The sequence below is a fragment of the Meriones unguiculatus genome, chromosome 2, assembly GCF_030254825.1.
Source record: "Meriones unguiculatus strain TT.TT164.6M chromosome 2, Bangor_MerUng_6.1, whole genome shotgun sequence".
NCBI lineage: Eukaryota > Metazoa > Chordata > Mammalia > Rodentia > Muridae > Meriones > Meriones unguiculatus.
In genome coordinates, this window is record NC_083350.1 from 137,571,483 (window position 1) to 137,596,360 (window position 24,878).

Genomic DNA, 24,878 nt, shown 5'->3' on the forward strand with positions numbered 1-24,878 from the left:
ACTTGCTAAACAGGCTAGGTTAGCTGGCCAGGAAGTCCTAGGGATATGCCTGTCTTCAGCCACCCACTGCTGGCTTCGCAAGGATGCAGCCAGACACCCATTTTTTTAACACTTTATTGATACTTTGTGAGTTTCATATCTTGCCCTCCAGTCCCACTCATCTCCCTATCCCCTCATATCTACCCTTTACCCTTGTAACCTTTCCCCAAAATAAAAAAAAAAAAAACCACAAACAAATAACAACAAAACCCCAAAGCATAGAAATCACCTCATTATGCAAGCTGCAATATGTCAGGGCGTGTTCCACAGTCCCTCTCTCCACACATCTTCACTTGCAAATGTTCGTTGCAATGAGTCATCAGTCTGGTTCAAAATCTCTGGCTTCTGTGACATCATCAATATCGATCCTCATGGGGACTCCTCTCAGTTATCCTGTTGTTGCCCTGTGTCATGGAGATCCCTCAGCTTTGGATCAGGGCCCTTTTATGTGTCCCAACCATTCGCAGACGATACAGATTCTGGGGTGGGCCAATTCAGAGGCCTGGATCTGGGCCTGGGTGGTAGCTAAGATGGTCAGTGTGCCAGCTCTCCCTTGTCCACACCACCAGGGCATGCTCTCCATCACTGCTCCGGTTAGGCCACCCAATGCCACCATCACTGGCAGGAGGCAGGGTCATCTCTCTTGCTCTCATGCTTTCTGGTTTCTGGGGTGGCTCACCTGCACCCGTGCCTCAGAGCCAGTTCTACCGTGCTGTCCAGTCAAGGTGTGGGGACCACTCACCCAAGTGCTGCAGCCTGTGAGGGGCTGGGCCAGCTCTCTGGCTCTCCCCCTTACAGCCAGTTCACCTGTGCACCCTCCACCAGGGCCAGCTCTACTGCGCTGCCCAGGAGAGGTACAGGACCTGTTCTCCAGAGTGTTGCAGCTAGAGAGGGTCAGGGCCACTTCACCCATTCTCATGACTCCAGGGCCAGCTCTCTAGACTGCTGCATGTGGTGAGGGACTAGAGAGGTAGGAGGCCATCACCCCTGACACCCAACTTTTTGTGTGGGCTCTGGGGTTACAACTCAGGTCCTCTTGCTTGTAGGGTAAGCACTTTACTCAGTGAGCTTCTCTCAGGCCCAATTTGTTTGCTCTCAGCTTGTGCTCTTAGCACTCACTCTTCCATCAGGCTGAGCGGCCATCTCACAAAAGTTATGCGGCAAGGGCCTACATTTACAGGAGCCACTGGGGCAAGCAGGTGTTCTTAGAATCTAAATCGTTTCTCTGCAGCACAGCTCTCTCTCCAAAGCAGAGAAGGGGCTCTCTATATCTTTTTAAGAGCCGCTGTGCACTGGGCCACCTGCTGGCTCGGTGGGAAAACAGCTCGCTTCCAGGTGACCTGAGTTACTCCCTAGGATCCATATGTTAAAGGAGAGAACCAGCCTCCACATTTTATCCTTTAACCTTCACACGTGCACCATTGCACAATGATAAGCACACACAAAATTAAAAAAAATGTAAACACAACTTTTAAAGAGAAGGATCAGTATTTAACTCAGCAACACCAACTAAAAGAACCAGATATGATGGCCCATACCTGTAATCTCAGTAGTTGGGAGGCAGAGGCAGGAGGATTGCCTCTGAGTTCAGGCCAGTCTACAGTAGGTAGAACTCAAGACTGTATCTCCAAAGCAAAACACAAACAAATCAGCTCCAGCCCCGCATGCCAACAAGGCACACATCCGGCTTCCTCTTTTACTGTGTGACCCTGAATGCATTCTTTAGCTTTCCTCTTCCTCAGTTTCCAAATGTATAAAACTGAGGATAAAAACAGCATCTTATGCAGCTATTAAGAGCATTAAAACCAGGTAATTACCAGAAACCTCAAGCATATCACCAACACATAAAATCCCAAAGCAGTAATTGTTGCTGTTACTGACTAAAGTCAAAGGAATTTTCCAGCATTTGAGCTTCTTCCTGTGCACAGTGAAACCTTGAGTTTATGAAAATAAATGTACCAGAATGCAAGCACCTTCTCATGCTTTGGAATGAACGCTTGTTACAACACCCACTCAGAATGTGGTGGGAAGGGAAAACAATCTGGTAGGTAAAAGCGAGAGTAAACTACACCATCTCTGTAGGCCAGGAGCTACAACCAGACCTATAATCCTAGCTCTGGTCTTGGGCAGTTTACTTAACCTCGCTCAACCTTACCTTCTTTACATGTATGTTCTGCGTAATTATATTTACTTTGAAGGAGTGTTGTGGAAATTGTGTGAAGAACACAGGCACAACACAAGAAATGAGAGAGATTTTTGTACAAACGTTTTGTTGTATTTTGGAACAGTGAGAGAGTACATCACCAACTATTTTTCATTTTATTTTATACACAGAACACTTTTTTCATTCTATTCTCACTAATGTGTCTTCCCTGTCCACCACTTTAGAGTACCTTTTTTCTGAAAGCACCTTTTATCTTTGTGTCACTTGGCTTTCTGCTTGCTGTTAGCTTGTATAAACAGTCACTTGACATGGCCAGGACAAGGTAGCATCCTAAGAACCACCTCACTCAGTAGGGCTACCTGATACCTTGGGAAGTCTCTTTTCCCCAGAGGGGCCTATGGGACTTTTCTCTGCTGAAGCTCTGTCTTTTGAAAGATGCTTTTACCTATATTTCTTTCTGCCATTGTCTCAGTTTCATATATGTTGCTCTGATAAAATACCTGACCAAAAGCATCTTAGGGAGAAAGGGGTTTGTTTGTCTTACGACATAATGTTGTAGACTATCCTTGAGAGAAAAAAAAAATAATAAAAGCAGAAACTCAAAGTAGTCACATCAAATGTGTAATAACAGAAAAAAATAAACACATCCCCGCTGCCTACCGGAGTTTCTTATGCAATCCAGGACCATCTGTGCAGGGAATGATGCTGCCCACGGTGGGTTGGGCTTGTCACGTCAGTCGACAAGACCATCCTCCATAAACACGATAGCCTAATCTAGGCAACTCCTCAGCTGAGGCTCCACTTCCAGGCAAGTTCTCAGCTGTGGCAAGTTAATACTTAAACTAACTACCATGCTCATTAATTGTAACCCTATCAAAGTGGCTGTGGGAAGGCTTGCCTCCCACTAAGATCTAAACAAGAGCCATAAGATAGAAATCTTGTCAGGTCTGAGAAGTAAGCTTTGGGAATTAGTCACACAGAGCCCTTGGAGTGGCTATTTAACCAAGAAGATGGGTACATGGCAGCTTCGCTGCCAATCCCCACCCTGCCATTTTCTGCTTAAGTCATCTTGAGCAAAACCTCATTTATCTATCCATCAGCGTACTCGCTTTACAAAATGGATAATCACTTGAGAGACTGAGTTAATTCATAGAGTCTCTATAACTATCTGGTAATACCCAGTCATGCTGGCACATGCCTGTAATCCCACCATATGACAGAAAGAAGCAGAATTATTGGGAGTTCAAGGTTCGTATAGTACACATAACAAGTTTGAGGCCAGCCCTGAGCTACACAAGACCATGTCTAGACAAACAATGAAAGGAGTGCCCTGATACTCAATGAGTCCCAGAGAGCTTGTTTCTGCAGCAGGAGGTCTGGCTTTGTCTGCAGTTTCTGAGGCTGCTGAAGTATGCACGCAAGCCCCTTTCTGTGTTTTTCAAGAATGATGGAAACTGCCTGTTATCTTATACCTACAGCATCTAATGTTACAAAAACAAGTTTGGAGTCAGACAGGTGCCAACCCTTGGTGTATCTAGAGTGACTTCGATGCTGTGCGTGCAGAACTAAGCAAAGCCTGAACGGGCGTCACAGGTCACAGACCTGACCTCCATCATGCAGGGTCTTCTCCGAGCCTCCTGTGTTATGACCAGGTCATGTGTCTTCCTGTACTTCCTAGTTTCTTTTGCAGTTATTCTTAACCTGAGCAGAACTGCAGCAGCAACGTAGTTTGGTTTGGTTTCGTTGAAACATCTGTTCACATGCCATTGAAATGGAACTGTTTTCATTTCTACTCTTGTATTCTTTAGTGAGCAACTTGAGTAGACTGTCACCTGGGCAGTGATCTCAGCCAACATTTCTCTAAAAGCCACAATCCCTTTCGACAGAGTTCTTCAGATGGGCTCACTTATCACTGTGCCGCATCTCCTTACAAACCCATGGGCTTTAGGTAGCCCATTCCCATTTTTTCACCAAATAATCTTGAAAAATGTATCTTGTTATTTACTGAGCCCATGTGATAACTCTGCATTCGAATACATCCTGCCAGATATCTAAAATGCCTTCATCCTCAGCACAAGAAATGCTCAAAGAATTCTCTTTTCTACAGGGGAGGTAATTTAGCACTTCAGTATCGGAATGGTTCTCTGTGATTGTAGTATCCACAAACTCATTTATAAAGCACTTGTTTCCATAGCACTCAATCTGTGAGCCTCTCACTAATGCTTTGGAATGTTAGGGCAAGAATATGAAGGGCTTTATCTGCACTTGACTTTTATGCTAAGCTAGGGCCTTGTCTATTAGGGATGACCACTGAGACATTCTTGTTCTCCTTTGTGGTGTCTGGGAAGCCCCAGTAGGTGTTCCTGGGGAAACTGAGGCTTGGGAGATAACCAGGAGCTCGTGCATAGTTACACTGACCACTATTTTATGGCAGAGAAAGAATTAGATTGCTTCATTAAGCTTGCTCAAGGCAAAATCGGCCTAGAGCCTTTCTTCCTCCGTTTGTTCATAAAGACCAGCTTGTCCATATCTACCTCGGGAGCTGAGCCCTGGGCTGCCTGCTGATCAAAAGGTGCCCTTGCATGTTGAAGAGTCTTCCTTCTGGCCACTGATTAGAGCAAATGCAGAAAAGATGGGATGGACTACTTCTAGCCTGTCTAGCTTCCCCAGGGCTCTCTTGTTACTGTTTCTGTAAAGAAAGGGGAAGGGATAGGGTCAAGACAGAAAACTAGGAAAAGAACCAGACACCTGTCACTTGGTAGATATGCATGTGCTAGAACTAGGCAGAGGGTGTGCCCTGGCTACCCATTCACCAAGGACTGGACTCTGACAAAATGCTAACGTAGATGCTGTGTTTTTCTTGTCTGTGCAATGGGCGTGGCAAGTGTACCTGGCTCAAAGGGAGGGGGAAACTACATGAGAACAAGCCTTGGAACTGTATATGATACCGCAAGAGGCCCACAGTATCACAAACCCACAGAACTTTGAGCCTATTATTTGGCATTAGTATTTCTTTCATTCTTTTTATTACACTGTTGTGTTGTGAAATCAGAGGTGCCTGGCTACTTCATCATTCTTGTGCTCTACCTGTCACAAGAAACACATTTCAAATTCCGTGTTCAATTGCAAGGCACTGTGCCCTTGTTCTTCAGTGGTTAGTTGCCAATGGTCTTTCCCAAATTGAAACTTGGGCAAATGCTAAGTCAGCACAGACTCTCTAGCCCTATGAATTTGCCTGTGTCACAAGTTAGCTCCTGGAAAGCGTGATGTCAACAGTCCTGTTTAAAGTAAGGAGTATATGTGATATGTAGCCCATTCAAAGAGCCGTAGTGGCCCTTTCATCCAGACCATCTTTGATCAGAGAGCTGTGAGCTGAGGGGATGGTTTGAGGCATTTCCTAAGAAGTTGGATATCTCTCCCACTAGCTGCTCTTACAGTCTCAGTGGGGTCCCTGCACATACAGCATTTCCAGGAGTTAACCCAGGAACTCTCCAAGGGCAGCCCAGAATTCTTCATCACCCTTCTCATTCCGAATCATTTGTTGATGTTGTTGTTGTTTTCCTTAGACTAAACAAATTTTGAAGGTCACCTATTGGGCCACTGCATGAAAAGTTTAAATGAAAGTCTCTAATACAGCCTGTAACACTGATTCATTCATTAAATATTTATAGAGAACACTGCTGGGTTCTTATTGGAGGCTTTACAGAATCTAGTCTTAATATTTCTGATCTAATGTGCCTTCTCCCAAGCCTTACTGACTCCTCTCCCTACCCCATAACCCCATAACATTAACATACAATTAGAAAATATTCTCAAACGTGGATGTTTCCCTGAGTTCAAATAATGGGAAATGTGGTACTTACAATGAACTTTTCTTAATTCTAAGAACAGAACTTAATGTGGTTTACAGAGGTTAACACAACAACTGAAAATATAATGGATAAGAAAATGAACTAAAAAGATGAGTTGAAAGCAAGAGTGGCTGGCTCTTAGGGTACCCAGATAACTTGACATTCAGTGAGCACAGCTGTCAGTTGTGGCTGCTGGTATGACTCTGAGCTTCCTGACACCCAGGAAATGAGGTAAACACAAGCAGTTGTCCATCCAAGAGAAGGTGTGTCCTGTATTGAGCATGCCCAAGAGTGATTATTTACACCCATACCTGTGAGACATCTGCTGTTTAAAGGTGATAACCTCCAGCAAGAAGACAAAGACGGGTAGCTTTGATACTTCTTCATTAAAATTGACTAAGCAGTTGACTTGAAAACAACATCCACCTAGGAGTATCCTAAATAGACATGAAAGCAGAGGCTCAGAACTGGCCCCCTGTTGTGGCTGATCTTCCTTGTCGACTTGACTGGATTTAGAGCTACCCGGGAAACATACCTCCAGGTGTGTCCAAGACTGTTTACAGAGAGGTTTAACTGAAGAGGATGATACCATCCCCTGGGCCAGGGGTCCAGACTAGACAAACAGGAAGGAAAAGGCAAGCCAGGTACCAGCTTTCATCGCTCTGCCTCCTGATTCATCGTGAGCAGTTGCCTGGAGTTCCTAACTCCATGCCTTTCCCACCACAATAAGCTAAGATAAGCCCTTCCATCCTTAGGTTGCTTTTTTTTTCAGGTATTTTGTCACAGTGATAGTGTACTCCTCTTATTGGTGCAAGAAGGGCCACTAAGCTACACTAAAATAAGGCGATGATTGTATTAACTTGGAGAACATTTTTCTCCAAGAACTTATTTATTCCCCAGCCAGGAAAAAATATGAAGACTCTATTACAACCTAACTGAGTTTCTAATTTTAAGGAGTTCAACTTTGATAGTGCTTCTAAGAGGATATGAATGAGAACTTGTAGGCTCCTCCCCTATGATGGAGATATGTCCCCTATGGTGACATATCTGCCGAGAGCTGCTGTCTAATTGGTTGAAGACATTCTTTTTGAAGACAGGACCACGACAATCATTATACTAGTTCAGATGCAATCTTAAAATACCATTTTAGTTCTCTGCTCTCCATTCATTCCAGCCCAGGTTTATAGTTCTTGTTTTATTTTCACACTTTTCTCCAATATGCAGAGTTCTGTCAGGACCAATTGCAGATGACTGTTTTTGTTGATGTTGCTGTTCGGGTTTTTGCAACGTTTTCAATCTCCTGTGTGCATGCTGTGAAGGACCTTCAAGCCTTTGAGAGCTGCCTCTGAAGGGCAGGTTTTTCTCAATCTCTGCAAGGTTTTCTTTCACTCCATCCTAGTCCTAGTTTTCTTTCTGTTAGTGTGACAAATACTCTAACTAAAAAGCAACTTTGGACAAAAAACATTTATTTGGCTTAAAACTCCACCTTGCCATCCATTATTGCATGAAGTCAAGCAGATGGGCACATCACATCCACAAACAAGAGCAGAGAGAAACAAATAAACCCTTGCTGCTGGCTTGCTGTCAGCCAGCTTCCCTCACTCTGTAGAGCCTAGCCCAGGAAATGGTGCTGCCTGCAGTGGCCTGGGTCCTCATCTATCAATCAGCAATCAAGACAATTCCCTGCAGACATGCTCACAGGCCAACCTGATCTTATCCCTGAATTCTGAGTTGTGCCAAGTTGACAGTGAAAACAAACTAACACAATCCCCTTGTAGTGTTTTTCAGCTCACAGTCTTCAATACAACAAATCTGAGCAATGATACAATGTATGAGAAACAGACAGGGCAAACGCTCAGCAGTGAAGAGGGCTTACTGATCTTGCAGAGGACCAGAATTCAAATCCTAGGATCCAAACTGGGTGGCTAACAGCTGCATGTGACTCCAATTCCAGGGGCTTCCTACACTCTCTCTGACCCCTGAATGTGTGTGGTATACATAATTCATTCAGGCACAAACACATACACAAATGAAAATTCAGGAAATAAATCTTTTTTTAAAAAAGATAAAACCTGGTATGAAATAGAGACACACAAATAACTATCAATCCAGATCGCAAATTTGATAAAAACAAAAATAATGTGAATTATAATATGCTCATTAGTACTAATAAGAATATTTCAAAACACTTTAGGAGGATAATGTTAGGTTTGTTTTTTTTCTTTTGCCCAAAGGTTTTTATTCTGTTGAGTGAAAAAAAATTTTTGAGACAGAGACTCAAACCCTGACTGATCCTAAACTTGTGGCATTTCTTCTACCTCAGCACTACAACTAGGTAGGATTACAGCCATGAAGCACCATCGTTTTTTAATATATTTTTTTATATTAATTACAGGTTATTGACTTTGTATCCCAGCTGTAGACCCATCCCTCATTCCCTCCCAACCCTACCCTCCCTCCCTCATCTCCTCCCTGCCCCTCTCCCTGCCCACTGATAGGGGAGGTCCTCCTCCCCTTCCATCTGACCCTAGTTTGTCATGTCTCATCAGGACTGGCTGCAGTGTCCTCCTCTGTGGCCTAGCAAGGCTGCTCCTCCCTCGTTGGGGGGGGGTCAAAGAGCCCACCACTGAGTTCATGTCAGAGACAGTCCCTGTTCCCCTTACTAGGGAAACCCACTTGATGCTGAGCTGCCATGGGCTATGTCTGAGCAGGAGTTCTAGGTTATATCCATGCTTGGTCCTTTGTTGGAGAATCAGTTTCAAAAAAGACCCCTGTGCCCAGATATATTTGTTCCTTGTGGCGCTCCCGTCCTCTCCAGGTCTTACTAACTCCCCTTTCTTTCCTATGATTCCCTGCACTCTGCCCAGGGTTTGGTTATGAGTCTCAGCATCTGCTCATGCAGCACCATCTTAGCACGACACATTTTTTTACATGCACCTGCCAGGTATCAGGACCCATGTGAGAGGTTGAAGTGGAGCAGGAGTTGAGCCTTGGCCTTGTCCTCGAAAAGCTGCTTCTAGCAAGAGCCATCAAAGGCTTTGTAAGGGATCTCCTTGAAGTCAGAAATTTTTCTTGATGTTTTGATATGTCCCCCTCCAACAGCACCATACCCAGGAGGAGAGAGAGTAAACATCTTTCTAGGAAAGGCATCGACCTTGAGACACACAGGTGGGAGTTGGCAGGGTGCCCTCCGAAGGCTGGTGAAGGCAATTTATTTTTCTAACTTCACAGCAGGAACCTGGCAGATGCCTCTGTGTGACCAGTGGCTGATCTGAGTGAGATCATTATTAATTATTAGCCACTTTTGAGTGTGTTTCTCAAAAACAGCAGAATACCTGGGAAGCCCTACCTTCTTCAGTTGCAATCAATATTGTGTAGACCTTATATGGGAACCTGAGTGGCATGTAATTATAGAACAGTATCGATTCCTGGCAGACAGACTAAAAATGGACAACTCTTCCACATAAAATTCAGCAAAATCTTCAAAGGGCTTGATATTTTTTTCCTCGAGAAAGAAACCAGTAAGAGTAATGAGCTTGAAATGTTAGCTAAATAAGGGCTCTTTCCTTCCAGGAGCCAGTTCTGTACACATAATTATTTTATTCTCTGGGATTGAGCTAATTCACTTCAGTTGAGTGTTGGAAATGCCTCTAGCTTTGGGTACGTAATCCAAATTTTTCAGTCAGTCCCTACGATGATGTTTTCCCTTCATGCTCCTCTAAATTATTTTTTTTCTGAGAAACAAATAATTGCCTGTCTGGGACCACCATGTTTCATCACCTGCTTCTCTCTCTGCCCTTGTTGCACTGTACGGGATGGTTCTCAGCCAAGAGGTCTACCCATTCTCACACGCACTGTCTGCAGAACCGCCCTGTTGTAGATTGGCCTGCTTATAATTCCCAAATAAACATCCAGGCCATTCATTCTAGAGTGACTAGAAATCTAGTACCTTTCTTCCTCTATACTTCTCCTTCCTCAGCGGTAAGGATGACAGACATACTCAGCCTGTCTTTGTGATGTCATCGATGCATGTTGGCTCATGCCTAGATCTGTAAGAAGCCCTCGCCCTGCTTCTTTGGTGTCTACTCTGACTCCTGCCCGTAGCTGTTGGAGGCCTTTTTGAAATAGCAGGTCCTGTTGTATCATTTGGCTGCACAAAGCCCTGCAGGGGGTCTTCATCATGTACAAGTGCAAGGTGGCCACGTAGTTGTCAAGTCAGGAAATGGTGGACATTGAGTATGAAAGGACCGCATCTCTTCTAAGGTTCTGAGGTCACTGATACACAGCATGTCTGGAAGATGGCAGCAAAAACTAGAGCAAAAAGGCTTTCCTCTGGCTTTCTTGGCATTCTGAGGGTCTGGGACAGACAGCTACGGTGGGATGGCTCTTCCCTTGATTCTGCAGAACTGGCTTGTCAATATGATGTGGATGTAGGCTGTTCTGTCTGGATGATCTCACCCCTCCTCACCGTGCACAGATGTGCCCTGAGAATATCGTGAGGGGTGGTCCCTGGCCTGCTTTCTCAGCACCTCCTGAGGAAGAAAAAAAGTCAATGCTAGTACAGGGTCTGACACAAGAGGTCACAGCTGTTCCCAAAATAGATGGTACCAGTGGTACTGGAGAGCACATTGTTTTAAGTGTAGTACTAGGCATTATAAGACACCTGTCATATCCGCCCCCTCATGCAAATACCAGTCGTGTGGCTCCGGTTACTAGGACAGCCACAAAAGGCCTTCAACATGCCCCTGCAGTTTCTACTGTCCAGAGATGGGGAATGGTACGACCCCTACATGAGAAGCACCAGCTCCTTAGCTCAGTTATCAGGTCTCCTAGCCAGTTCCTTTTCTGAAAGTGGAATGAAGAATCAGAATAATTTGGTGTGCCTCATTTTCTGTCTCTCCATCTGCATAATAATTGAGCTTAGGTCCTGGAACACATGGCTGACTTTGAACAATTATTCTCCCCCTGCCTTAGTATTCTCCTATAGACCTGGGATAATGACATCTACCTCCAAAGACTAAATGAGATAGATACATAAGATGTGAATTGCTCTATACACTCTTGGGCAGGGCAATGGGATGAGGATGACAATGACATCATGATGGTGTTCTGTCAGCATAGGGTCTGACCCGAGCAAGAAGGTGAAGTCTGCATTCATGAATTGAATCATCTGGCAAACAGAAATCATCTGGCTCACAGCTTGGTGTGAGCAACAGAGATGTGGTCTGAGCAGGAGTCTATCAGTTCTGTTCAGCACGTGGCCTTAAATATCCACTCTTCTTCCCTGATCCTTATATCCTCAGAATCTTTGTATGACATGATATTAGAATGACTGAAGGATGTAAGTATGGCGATGGATTTCAAGAGTCTATGACACCTCAAAGATGGATGGTCTTTTCTAGCCTGGTTGGACAATTCCAACTTGAGTATCTTGGTGACAGTCCACATACATGGCAAGTGCCAAAGTGGTCTATATAACCCCAAATGTTGGCATCATCCCTCCCTGCCAATATGGCGCCCAGCAGCCCAGGAGAAAAAGCCTTGGAGAGTTCCGCTATCTGTCCTTGAGAGCTCGTGTCTGTCCCTGGGCAGATCTCATGCTAACATCACCAGCTCTCACTGCCATCATGATGTCTGCTTGTCATCCCACAGCAACAAAGGCGAGAAAAGGAGCTTCGGAAGCAGCAGGAGAGGGAACAGCGCCGGCACTATGAAGAGCAGATGCGCCGGGAGGAGGAGAGGAGGCGCGCAGAGCATGAGCAGGTACCGGGAGGTGGAAAGCCCACTCAGGCAGGGCCCCGTGGGAACCACAGCACCAGGGAGCGCTGGGTGTGGGACATAGTCTCCAAAGGCTGCTCTTTTATAGCTTTTGCTTTCTCTCAAGCAACAGTTCTTACCTATTCAAAAAAGTCAAGTGCACAGCTTGAGAATGCCCACCCTTCCTACCCAAACCAGGACTTCTCCTGATGTACCTGGAATTTCTGACTTCCCAGCTCTGAACCAAGTTCCACTCTTCCATCATTGAAGATGAGCCATGTTTGATCAGGTCAGCTCTGCTCTCCAGCTCTGAACCCTTGGTAGTGGCCTCTCTCTCACTGATAAAAATTACACCAAGTCAGTGAGCTACAGGATTGCTTCTATTACAATGACCATGAGTAAGCAAGCCTTGCACATGTCTTCTATCCTTGTTAATTCCTTGGATTTTATAAGAGAGGAGCCTAATACTGAGCTTTAACATAGTGGTTTCATTAAAAGCCAAACAGACAGTGAGATGCCAAGCCAGCTCAGTGAGCAGGGACAGGCAAATGGGCTGTGCTTTTGACTGTGTTGAAAGGCTCGGCTTTGCTAAGGCCTCCTCTTCCTGTTCGGTGAGGTGTTGGGTATTTTTTTCTCCTCCTCTCTCCTGCATTTTACTTGAAAGCTCCTGTCCCTTTGCAATTACTGGTTCTTTCTCTCTCTTTTCCTCCTTCCGTTCTGCCAAACTCTCTGCTGCCGCCTCTCCAGGAATACATCAGGCGACAGTTAGAGGAAGAGCAAAGACAGTTAGAGATCTTGCAGCAGCAGCTACTGCATGAACAAGCTCTACTTCTGGTAATGGGAAAGTTAACATGCCAGCTGATCTGCTTGGTGTCCATCCTCCATGTGTGCATGCCTGTGTGCATGCGTGAGTGCGTGCGCGCGTGTGTGTGCATATATATGTCTGTGTTTCCTCCTCCTAATGTGCCACTTAAAAATGCGAGGTCTTTTCTTCCAACTTCCTAGACCTCAGAACCTCACAGAGGCTTCCTAAAATTGCCTGACCCAATTTGCTAACTCCTCAACCATTTAGCACACTTTATTAACTCCATCTATTTGAAAAAGTTTAGCATGAATCCAGCCTTATTATAAGTTCAAACTGCTTTCAAAACCCACTGTGTTTATTGCAGAGTAATTTTGAAAGCTGTTTGCAACATGCTGGAATACAATCACTGCAAATGCGCCTCGGCCACAGAGCCCGCTCAGCCCTGCAGTCATTTCTCATTTGCAGGCTCTTAGTCTTGCCCTTACAATGGGAACAGTTTGTTTCTTGCTCAGGCTGTATTCACTAGAAGAACTTTTATTATTATTACTGCATGGCTCTCCAAATGGGCTTCTTGTTTTTTTTATATATATATATTTTTTATTTTATTTGTTTTTTTATTTTTAACTGAACTTTTTATTCGATGGCATTCTGTTATTTTTTTTAACTTTATACATAAGTTTCCTAATAGCTTTAGTAGTCCAGGTTTTGCTTAAAGAATGATTTAGATATGAGCGCTGGTTGTTTATTTGACTTTATACTCCTTCACATATGTCTGAATAGCTGATTTACCAAATTAGGTGACTCCTTCTAGGAGTGACAGTCCGACTGTCCTGTATCTGCTTTGCAGTTCTCCAGGGTCCTGTCACTTCTCAAGCCATGTTCTATAGGGACTTCCATTAAAGCAATCGTGATTTTATTGACATATTCTTGTGTGGACACTAACATGAGGCCTCGGCTTACTTGGGGGCACCCCTTGTCCTTCTTGGAGTTCTGTTTGTTTTCAGTTCTATTTTGCCTCCACTGTATGCTTTGCCGCTGCTTGGTGTGGTGTTGTGGTGCCCTGTGGTCTCATGACTTCTTTGCTCTTCCTGCTCCGGGTAGGAATATAAGCGCAAACAGCTGGAGGAGCAGAGACAAGCAGAAAGACTGCAGAGGCAGCTGAAGCAAGAGAGAGACTACCTGGTTTCCCTCCAACATCAGCGGCAGGAGCAGAGGCCCCTGGAGAAGAAGCCGCTGTACCATTACAAGGAGGGCATGAGTCCCAGCGAGAAGCCTGCATGGGCCAAAGAGGTAAGGAAGGAAGACTTGCTGTGTCCGCTGGCCAGGCTGTCCACTGTGAGCCCCTTCACTGGGAGCACAGGATCCAGTTGCTGCTGAAGAGTTCAAAGACAGCCCATCATGAGAGCCAGGCTTTACTTCTAGAGGAGCCGTGAGGTCATCGCAGAGAAATGGCGGTGTACCTGATGCTGTTCAGAGCGTTCTTCTGGTGTACCCTTGGGAAGACAGTGGGGTTTTGTAGGGGAACACAACATAGAGTAATTTTCTTTACAAGAGTCCATTTAGGGGAGCTGGGGTGATGGCCTGGTTGGTGAAATTCATTAGTTTGTAAATACAAGGACTTGAGTGCAACCCCCAGCACCCACACAAACAGCCAGGTGTGGTGTCAAACGTTTATGATCCCGGAAATGGAGTAATGGAAACTGGCCATGTAGCCTATCCTCACTGAAGAGACCTGAGTCCCATTGAGAGACTCTGTCTCAAAAAAACAAGGTGATAGCAGAAACCTGCGAAATGATAGCTGAGGCTGGCCCTTGACTTCCACACGCATGTATATGTACACACACACACACACATACACACACACACACACACACACACACACACACTGTCCTCTCACCACACTCATACAAAGAATCCTGTTGGATATGTGGCATGAGGACTGTTCGTGGAACAATGTGATTTACATCGTAGAGGATTCTGGGAAGAATTATATCCTGCCCATACCCGAGCTGCTGTTATCATGGGCATTGCTGCTAAACCTGCCTTGTCCATTATGGTCTCAGGTGCACAGCGTGCCACAGACCTGTGGCTGTGACGTGCATTTCAGATACATCCAAAGTAATGTTCCTGCATTTTCTCAACCCTTAGACTAAGGTGAGATTCTTAGGAGTATGACTCTGTAGTGAACTAGTTATGAAATATAATTAAAAACTCTTTGGATCAGGGAAATTAAAAGGGTTATAACCAAGCAGGTGAAGCAAAAACCAATAATCAAGACAGGATCAACCACCAGGGAGTCACGGTCATCTGACAGAGAGGGGACATCGGTTTTCAGATCTGTCTTTGTGACACCCGGTGACCTCCTGTTATTATTGCGAGCATAACTAAACACCCAAAATGGTGTTTAGGTTTGTTTCTAAATTGTAGATAGGTTCTTCGGGTATTCATATCTAGGATGTTTTAAAATTAGATAGAATACAATATTCCCAGAACCTAAGATGCTATTTTCTTAATCTTTTCTTTTTTCTGTCTCATCTTTGTATGCATAGGAAATGCTAGAAATGATGGCGTCCTAGTCACAGTGCTGAGAGATAACAAAGAATAATATTTTGTAAACCTTTATACCTTTATATACTGCTTGAACTCTCGTAATTGACATTCACTTTTACAGGGAAATAACATTTCCAATCTAAGTCTATAGGGCAAACCATTTTGATTAGAGCAAGGACCATGTTCAGTCACTTTCTGTTACAGTCTATAAACACGATCCGTTTTGACCTTTGTCTGGACTTGCTGCTGCTTTTACTCAAGTCAGTAATTCAGTTTTGTGCCTCTGCTCCCTGGCAGACCATTGACCCCTCTATTAGTTAGTTCACTCTCTTTCTCATTGTGGTGATGAAATGCCCGACAATGGCAGCTTAAGGAAGGAAGGGTTTATTTAGGCTTACAGCTCCAGGAGATGCGGTCCATCGCGGCGGAGAAAGGGTGGCAGTGGGAGCGAGGGGAGGCTGGTCACCGTGTGTCCTCACTGAGGAATCAGAGGGTAATGAATGCCTGTGCTCAGCTCACACTCATTTTTATTCAGTCTGGAACTCCAGCTCATAGCCTAGCGCCGCCTACATAGAGGGCTGGTCTTTCCACCTCAATTGCTCAAATCTAGATAATCCCTCACAGATATGTTCAGAGATTTGTTTCCATAATGATTCTAAGTCTTATTAAATTGCCAATCACGATTAATCATAACTCCTTAATAATCGCTACACTTCTGGGTAGGCAGAGTCATTGTGCTATTAAGCAGCAGGCTTCCTGTCTGGCGGGGCACATTCCTCCTCTGCTTAGCCATTTCTTAGCCATGCTAGGTTAAAATCCTCAGCTAAGTCAGACTCACAGCTCCTGCCCCATCACTATGCGCAGAGCTAAAGTGCTGCCCTCTACAGAGCTAATGCCATCGCCATCCAAAGCAAGTATTAACTGCAAGTAGGGACTCTTGTTGACCATCACTCCAGGAAGGAAGATGGGCCAGCTTAGTTTGGAAGAACAGCTGAAGCCTCAGGACCCTTTAAGGACTAAATTGGGACTGCCAGAGATCTCAGTTCCCAGAATCTAGCTGAACTTGGGAATGAGATCTAAAGTCATTTGTATAACCCATTCAGCATTTTCAGTGATCAGCCCCTATTTGTTTATTACGGGAATTAAGGAATGTCATAGATAGCCTCGTGGACCACCAAACATGAGAGGCATAAAACAGTATGTCCTTCCTAGTGCCTAGACTCCTCTACGAAGTACCACATCTACGTCGCCTCTTTGTGCTACACACCTCTGCCTTTCCATGTTCCTAGCACCTAGAGCAAGTTTAGGAAACAGTCACCTATAAAGCGCAAAACTTGAAAAGCATCCCAAAATTCCTTCTTGCCGAGGAAGAAGAGAGCACAGTGTGGTTTCCATTTCTCCCCAGCAGCTTCCGCTCAGCTCTTACTTGAACTTGTCTGCCTTGGCTTCACTGTTTTCTAGTGTCTTTCTGCCCCCATCATTAAGTTCCCTGGCCTGTCCTCCCTGTGCATAATTAGTCCACAGTCCTTGAGCTGTTGGAAGCACTCCCAGGGGCAAATCTGTATTGATAACAAGGCAGTACTGTAGACCTCCTGATTTCCCCATTTTTTGGCCAGACTTCTAGCAGTAAAAGAAACCTAATAGCTGGGAACACATATCACACAGCTGTGTCATCAAGCACTCCAGATGTGAAGGTCTCTGGCCACCACAAGTCTGGCCCACATATAGAGGATGACATCATTCAAGATACCAGGCTTCCCAGTCTCCCCACCTCAGGACTTGAAACACCTCTGAACATGTGTGTAGACAAGTCCAGGCTCGGCCTTCTCTTCCTGAGTGGTTAACATGCTCTGTCTCCTAAATAGCCGTCAATCTGTGTCCAAAAACTGTTTTTTGTTTTTTGTTTTTTGCTTTTTTTTTTCATTTTTAGATTACTCCTCTGTCCACTTCATTCCGAATTGACATTTTTTCATCACCAATATGATGTAATGCTTTATCCTTGTGTGTTAGAATTCAGGTACATGCACACATACATGCATGAGTGAAAGCCAGAATAGAATGATAGAATGTGCATTATTCCCTGAATATAGGAGCTCTTCTCTCTCTCTCTCTCTCTCTCTCTCTCTCTCTCTCTCTCTCTCTCTCTCTCTCTCTCTCTCTGAAGCTGGAGCTGGAGCTAGGCTGGCAGCCAGCAAGCTCCAGTCATCCTTCTGTTGCCATCTCCCTCCACTCAATGATGGGGCTGCTTGATCTCTGCGAATCTTGTCAGGCTGTCCCCTTCTTCCTTTGACTTAGTATTCTATTGGGCTTGGATGTTGCTCTAGATTTGGTTTTCAGAAAGGAACATGAATGTATCTGTATGAAGAGTCTGGTGAGGCAGGTCCAGCCCTCTCAAATCCCACCATTGTATCTTTATCTGGATGGGAGTCAGAACCTCTCTGGGGAAGCCTTGGCATGCTGTTGTGCTGTCCAGCGGCAGAATTTGAGCATTTATTCACATCTTTTGGATGACAGAAATTCCTTTTGCTTTCTCATGTGCCCTGACATTGCCTCTGACGGTCTGGATCATCTTTTAGTATGCCAGAGAGTATTTTAACTCGCACCGGTGTGCAGCAGATACTCTGTTTACAGGATTGCTGCATGCGATAGTCTTTTACTGTTCCAGCGCTACCTCAGGTACTCTCGCAGTGCACGTCTGTGTATCACTGCTGTGTACACGAGGCCACTTGACGTGTGAGCTCCCAGGAATTCTCCTGTCTCCACCTCTCATACGGCCATAAAAGCACTGAGGTTCCAGATGTGCACTGCAGAGACATCACATCTGGCTTTACTGGGGCTCTGGGGATCTGAGCTCACGTCCACTTTCCTCACTGGACCATCGGTGCTCCCGGTACTTCCCATCTTCCTGACAGCAGAAGGTTGGAGCAGATCCTCTGCTACTGGACCCCTCCTCAAGCCAACGGAGGCAGATCTGGACTGTGCCCAGCTTAGCTGTGTTTATTTGTGCTCTGAGGAAAAGCCGCTTTCTTTTCTTCTCACGTAATTACCTTCTGCTCTGTTAGTAGACATGAGTTGTCATCAATCAGGGAACAGACTTTTGCCTGGTATCAGAAGGAGCTGCCTCTTCCTCCAATGGAAGTGCCATTTCTAATGTTTGGTCTGGTGTCTTTCCTCCAGCACTTAAGGGGAAATGTTGGTGCATATCCCATCCTTCTCAAAAACTTTAAAAGCAAGATTTTTCTTGAGACAAAATATAGTCAGGGCCAGCAAGATGGCTCAGCAGCTAAAGATGCTTGCTTCCAGGCCTGGCAACCTGAGTTCATTCCCTGGAATGCACACGGTAGAAAGAGAGAACTAACTCGCTGAGGTTGTCCTCTGACTTCCAGTATGTTTTACAGCATATACATGTGTCCTCGTGCATGCGCACATGCACGCACACACGAACACACACACAAATACAAAAATCTTTTGAATGTGTAACCAATTGCCTCCTTGTTACAACCTTCTCATGGATTTACCATTTTGTTGCCCAAACTCCTACTTAAGAAATTTCAGCACATTGAGCCATCTTTTATGTCATTGACTGAATATTAACAGCTGGTTATTTACTTTACATGGCATAGAATTTGAAAGGTTAAGACACGCTAAAGGTAGTGTGTGACATGATTGAAAACATTTTTTAAGATGTTGCTTAGTATCCTCTATTCACAGCTAATCAAACACACAATGTACCTGTGAAAATAGGCACTCACTTTTCGCCCTGTATTTGACAGTTAAACCTAACACCAATAATCATTCCAAGCATCCCTCACTCTGGATGCATTTGGTTCTGAAGACATGAATATATGCTCACTTGTATACCACCAGTGTACCCTGAGCTTGGGATATTCAGTTACCAGAGTGTAGAAATCTACATACTCCTTTCAACTGTGTCTACTCTACAGAGTTCCTGAGTGCAAACACCAGCGGTTTACGTAGTATAATTTAGGGGGTGGGGGAGGAAATAAAGAATTGCAGTGGTCAAAGAATAGTCACTTTCCTTTCTTTCAAGGACTTTGTCATTTAGAAGTAATGGATTGCATGCTGTGGGCTTCCTTTGCCTGTTGCCATCTTCCTGGGGCTTTGAGGTCTGGTAACAATCGCTGGCTTTGCTCTTCTGCTCAGTTCAGTGGACAAATAATTATTGCTGATACAATGCTTTATGTTTTCACAAAGTAAACTTTGGCTAGTTTATAGCCCTGACCTTTGTAGCTAGTATAATTTGGTGTGTGGGGAACTTCTAGGACATGGAATTTGAGAACCAAAGGCAAGTGGAAGCCAATTGGACATACCTCACAAAGCCATTGTGAGGGAAGAGAGGTTCAAATTACACCTCATAGAGGCATGGAGGCCACTTTCTATCTGTGGCTTAATGTAGCATGTTTAAATATTTGAAGTTAAAACAGACTTACTGTGAATAGGAAATTTGGCTTGTGTCTAGAAGGCTTTATAGGGTAAAGAAGCCGGGTGCAGTGGTGTATACCTGTAATCCCAGCACTCAGGGAGACAGAAGCAGGTGGATCTCTGTGAGTTCGAGGCCAGCCTGGTCTACAAAGCGAGTCCAGGACAGCCAAAGCTACACAGAGAAACCTTATCTCAAAAAACAAAATAATAATAACAATAATGATAATATAAAATAGGGTAAGGAAGATGAAAACTAGTAGGACTTTTGAATTTTGTTTCAAATCAGGCAGCGAGAAAAAGAAAAAGAAAAATTTTAAAACCTTTAGCTGGTACATAAAAATATGCTCACAGATCTGAAAATTGAGTAAACCAAAGTGACTCAATAAGAACTCACTCTAATAAGTCATCAAAGTGAGGAGAATGGTGTGTGGCATTGTCCTGCAGGTTTGAGAGGCACAACCATTATGCTGACCCTAAAGAAATATAAGGCAGTGTAAGATAAACCTAGAACAAAAGTCTTAGCCCTTTGGAGTTAAGGCCTTCCATCATGTCTTTTGATGTCCATTTTGTTAATTTAACTTTCTCTTTAAAGTCATTCTTCGTAACAGTCTATTTGCTGCTAGAAATATGGACTGACTGATAGTGACTTCTTGTCTGTTTACAGAGAGCCACTAGTTCTCTGAACTTCTTCTGGGAAGTCCTTAGGCTGAGAGAAACCATGGAGAAACAGACATGGCAATGGGCTGAAGGGAATAGAAGGTGGGGGTAAGGAGAAGAGGAAGGGCCGGAGTGTGGGGAAAAGGCAGGAGCAGAGTTGGAGGGCACGGGACAGCAGAGTCCATGCCAAGAATGGAAAGCGTGGGGCAGAGCAGTGTATTTTGGGTATCAGAGAGAGACAGTTGAAAGGACAGGGCCCTAAGGAGAAAAAGAAAATGATACAGGAAGTCTGTGTAAGACAGCCATGCCATTAAGCAGTATCCAGGACGCCCACGTGCCTATCGGCAGCATGCAGAGAGCAGCAGCGCTCCTGGATGCAACCTTTCCCTCACCAGGCCTTGTGTGGCTCCTGCCCCCCTGCCTCATGAGTCAACCCAAAGCAAGTTTCTATTTTCCCCTAAGCTGTCTCAGTGCCTGCCATAGCCCCCTTTGATCACCTGGAGCGCACCCCATCTCCCTGCCTGATCCCAGGGCTTTGTGACTAATCAGCAGGCTCTTAGCTCAAGGATTACAAGACAAGCTCTTAGCAGGCCAGGGAATGCCCAGGCAACTGACGTAACACAAGTTAATGGGTAACATAAGGACAAGACCTCAAGTGTCCTGCATGCTTACTAGAAGTACTTTCATGAGGAGAACGTAAAAGAGTAAATAGAAGAAAAAAAAAAAAGAGGGAGAGGAGAAAAAAATAGATCTTGTAGCAAAAAAGAAATGGCAAGTTTGGGCTCTTTGAATTCATAGAGGGACATGAAAATGGCTGTGTGGATTACTTCAGAAAATTCTCATAGGAAAAAAAATCACTATTCTCTAGCCATTGAGGCTGTCTTTTCCTTTGACTTCCAGGTAGAAGAACGATCAAGACTCAACCGACAGAGTTCACCTGCCATGCCTCACAAGGTTGCCAACAGGATCTCTGACCCCAACCTGCCCCCAAGATCAGAGTCCTTCAGCATTAGTGGGGTTCAGCCTGCTCGGACACCCCCGATGCTCAGACCTGTTGATCCCCAGGTATAATCTCCCCTTTGTTCCAGTGGACACTTGTGCCCTGGAAAGCTTATTAAAAGCTTAGACGAGTCTAGTGTGGCATAGGACCAAGGAAGCACAGACCCTTTTTAGAGAGTTCCTGGGCACGGAAGCCAATCTGCATTGGGAGGCTCCAGAATATATAGAGCTGTTGGCTTTGAGTCAACTTCAAGGTCATTCTTGGTAAAGTGGTTCTGTGGAGGAGACCAGTGCTAGTGCTGCTGGGTGCAGGGTGGAGACAGACTTTTTTTTTTTTTTTTTTTTTTTTTTTTTTTTTTTTTTTTTTTGCCCTACCACAGCTCAATTTTATTGGCAAGTGAGCAAAGAACTGGAAGTCTAATTAATCCAAAATTGACAGGGATTACAGGTGAGTTGGGCCATCAATGCCCTTCAGAATTTAAGTTCAAATGCTTAAGAGTTAGTCATCATATTAAAATTCCTGTTTAGGCCTCTGAGGTAGACTATGTACATGAATTCTTCCCTTCCTTGAAATGTGGGTAGAAGTCTAAACTGGAGGAATGAAATGGGCTTGGTGGAATAAACGTGTGCCTCCAGAGCCAATGGTTCCAGACACGTTCACCAGGCCAGGAGCCAGGCACGACCAGCGAGCTTGGTAAAGATGCCTGCTCCCAGGTCTGCTTCAGACTTACTGAGCAGAGACTCAGGGTTGGGCCTGGACGTCTGTTTTTAAAGCCTTCCAGGTTGATTTTGGTGCCCTTTTAGAGATTGAGAAGCACTGTGTGAAGATATTTGGTAGGGAAAGATTATTTCAGTATTAGGAAAGAAGCTTTCTGGTAAGTTCTTCAAAGATGAAATTCAAAGTGATACAGAATATGGAAATTCCTTGGGGGGGGGTGGGAAAGTAATACAGCCTTTCTCACCCAAACATCTTAAATTTCTTCCCAGCACCCAGCTGTGGCAAGGCTTCTTCAGTGCATTTTGAGGTCACCTTTGAAATGTGTACTGCTGTTTGAACTGGAGCTTAAAGGAATGATGTTAAAAATCAAGGCTTTCTTGTGTTTTAAGTTGGTAGTAATGAGCAAAATTCAAGATTTTTTTTCAGCACCAACCAACTTAACATATTTTTCTCTGGTTTTTTAAAATATGGATATAATTCTCTCTTGCAGACTCTTTAAAAAGGGATATTTTACAAGGTTTCTCTTCTTTTAAAAACTTTCTACTTTGACCTTGTAATGAGCCTTTGTGAAACGAAACCCCTTCTGAAACAATGAGGGAATGAAACTAGACCTTCTGTGAAAACATTCTCTGGTGCTTCAGTTTCTAGGGGTGCTTTTCAGTGGTCTTCTACAGCGAGTTTGGGTTTTGCACTAGATACTGCAATGTCTTCTCTTTTAATGTTATTTAATATAATTTTTGCTATTTGCCTAAGCATGAACTTTACAATGTTCCGGTTGAATCAAAACACTCAGCAGAACAAAGCGCTCTCATGACTTTTCTGGTTTGTCGCTGTAAATTTCCAACAGGCATTATAGACCAAAGGGGGTTTGGCAGGTCCTTGGATGAAGCCAGTAGGAAATGGATATTGCTTGAATAAGCAGTTTAGCTTAGGAAGCACTCTGGGCCCCTCTAGATTCCTCTTTCCCAGACATGATTTCTGGATTACAGGCCAGGCCCACAGATAGGCTCGGGCTCCAATGAATGCAGTGTCCGCCCAGAGTTAGGGGACACGCTGCAGTGTTCACAAAACACAGTGGCTTGTGAGCAGTGTGGAGGTGCAGGGATTTTGGTGCACCCTGGATTTGGGTGCTTTTATCTAAGAGGCCAAGTGAAAACCCCTACATGAACAACAGCACCACATGCCCAGGTGTGGAACTGACTCAAGAAACAACCTGGTATCAGGGAATGTGTGTGTTCTCAGTGGTGACGGCCAGCCCTGTAGAGATCAGGACGATACAAGGCCTGAAGAGATGGCCCTTTCAGTAAAATGCTTTCTATATTAGGACCCGACTTCAGTTCCTAGACACACATATAACATTCATACATGGAAGTGCATGCTTGTAATCCCAGCATGGGGAGGTGGAGAAGGAGAATCCTTGGGACCTGTTGGACAGCCAGCTTAGTCAAATTGGCAAATTCAAAGCCAGTGAGAAATCCTGTTTTAAACAAACCAAGGGCCGTATGTGGCCCAAGCCTTTAATCCCAACACTCAGAAGATGGAGGCAGGTGGATTTCTGTGAGTTGTTAAAGCTCAGCCGTGACTAAGTTGTGTTCCAGACCAGCCTTAGCTACACAAGCAAACCCTGTCTCAAAAAAGAAAGGAGGGAGAGAGACAGACTCAGACAGACTATAAACCAGGTAAACATTCTGAAATTGACTTCTGACCTCCACATGTACCTGTGCACCTGTGCTGTGCGCACACGCGCGCCTGGAGAAGAAGCACATATGGATGGAAAGATTAGACTACAGAGGTCAAATGCATGGACTCTGAGGTGGGATGCTGGGTTCCAGCTCAGATTCTGGCCTATCAGCTGTGAAATCTAGGCTGTGGCTTAATCTCTCTCTACCTGGGATTGCTCATTTCTGAAATAAGGAGGTTGGCTGTGTCGACTCCATGGTGGGACTCAGTGAGTTCACAAAAGGGACAACATTTAGAGCATTTCTTCTTTCACAAGACAATGGGATTTAAAGTCAAAGCTAAGGACTTTACAGGAAGGAGCCGGGGAGAGCTTATACAATAGCCTGTGCTGCTGTCCAGGAAGTGCCAAATAAATGTAATTATTGTTCCTGCTACCATTCTGCTCCCCGACCTCTCAGCCCTTCCGGCTAAAACACCGAACCTGTTGCCAGGAACCTTGAGTTAGCCCTACGTATTTTCTGGACTAAAGATTCTGAACGGTCAAGAAATGTGCTCTGAGGCAGCCCTGATAGCAGGAGCACCTCAGCCAGCGAGGCTTATGCCAAGCACAATTATTGCTAACAGAACCCTGCCCTGTCGATAGCTCTGGCAGATCAATTCTTGCACGCAGAACGTTTTGTTCCTTCCGTCTGTGGGCTTCTACTAATGCTGCCTCTGTACTGTGTGCTTAGATCCCGCAGCTGGTCGCTGTGAAATCCCAGGGACCAGCCCTGACCGCCTCCCAGTCAGTGCACGAGCAACCCACAAAGGGCCTGTCTGGCTTCCAGGAGGCTCTGAATGTGACCTCTCACCGGGTCGAGATGCCACGCCAGAACTCGGATCCCACCTCGGAAAACCCTCCTCTCCCCACTCGCATTGAGAAGTTTGACCGAAGCTCTTGGTTACGACAGGAAGAAGACATTCCACCAAAGGTAACGCCAGGGCTGCTGTGTGTTGGTGTCACTGCAGCCATCACCAGCATTTCATCCCCCTCAGTTTGGACAACGTGATTGTGTGAAAGCACTTTCCCTCTCCTTGCTTGTCATTGTCACTTCGCTAGGCCAGTCTTGGGGAGTCACCTGTGACTTCTCATCTCTGTTTTCCCAAAGTGGCAGAGATTCAGTGTGAGTGTCAGAGAAGTATATGTCTTAAAACAGAGTTAGACCTCTCAACCCC

At 44.9% G+C, this 24,878-nt stretch overlaps 1 protein-coding gene across 7 annotated transcripts in view; it reads left to right on the forward strand.

Annotated features, from left to right (window-relative positions):
- The window catches only part of Tnik (TRAF2 and NCK interacting kinase), a 427,262-nt gene that overhangs the window by 339,686 nt on the left and 62,698 nt on the right, over window positions 1-24,878 (forward strand). For 4 of the 7 annotated variants that reach the window (XM_060378161.1, XM_060378162.1, XM_060378163.1 and 1 more), the window contains exons 13-17: window positions 11,707-11,817; window positions 12,559-12,645; window positions 13,718-13,906; window positions 21,167-21,331; window positions 24,395-24,634. In XM_060378161.1, the coding sequence (XP_060234144.1) occupies window positions 11,707-11,817; window positions 12,559-12,645; window positions 13,718-13,906; window positions 21,167-21,331; window positions 24,395-24,634 (792 nt within the window). The remainder of the gene's footprint in view (window positions 1-11,706; window positions 11,818-12,558; window positions 12,646-13,717; window positions 13,907-21,166; window positions 21,332-24,394; window positions 24,635-24,878) is intronic. The other 3 variants (XM_060378165.1, XM_060378166.1, XM_060378167.1) reach the window with 1 other exon arrangement.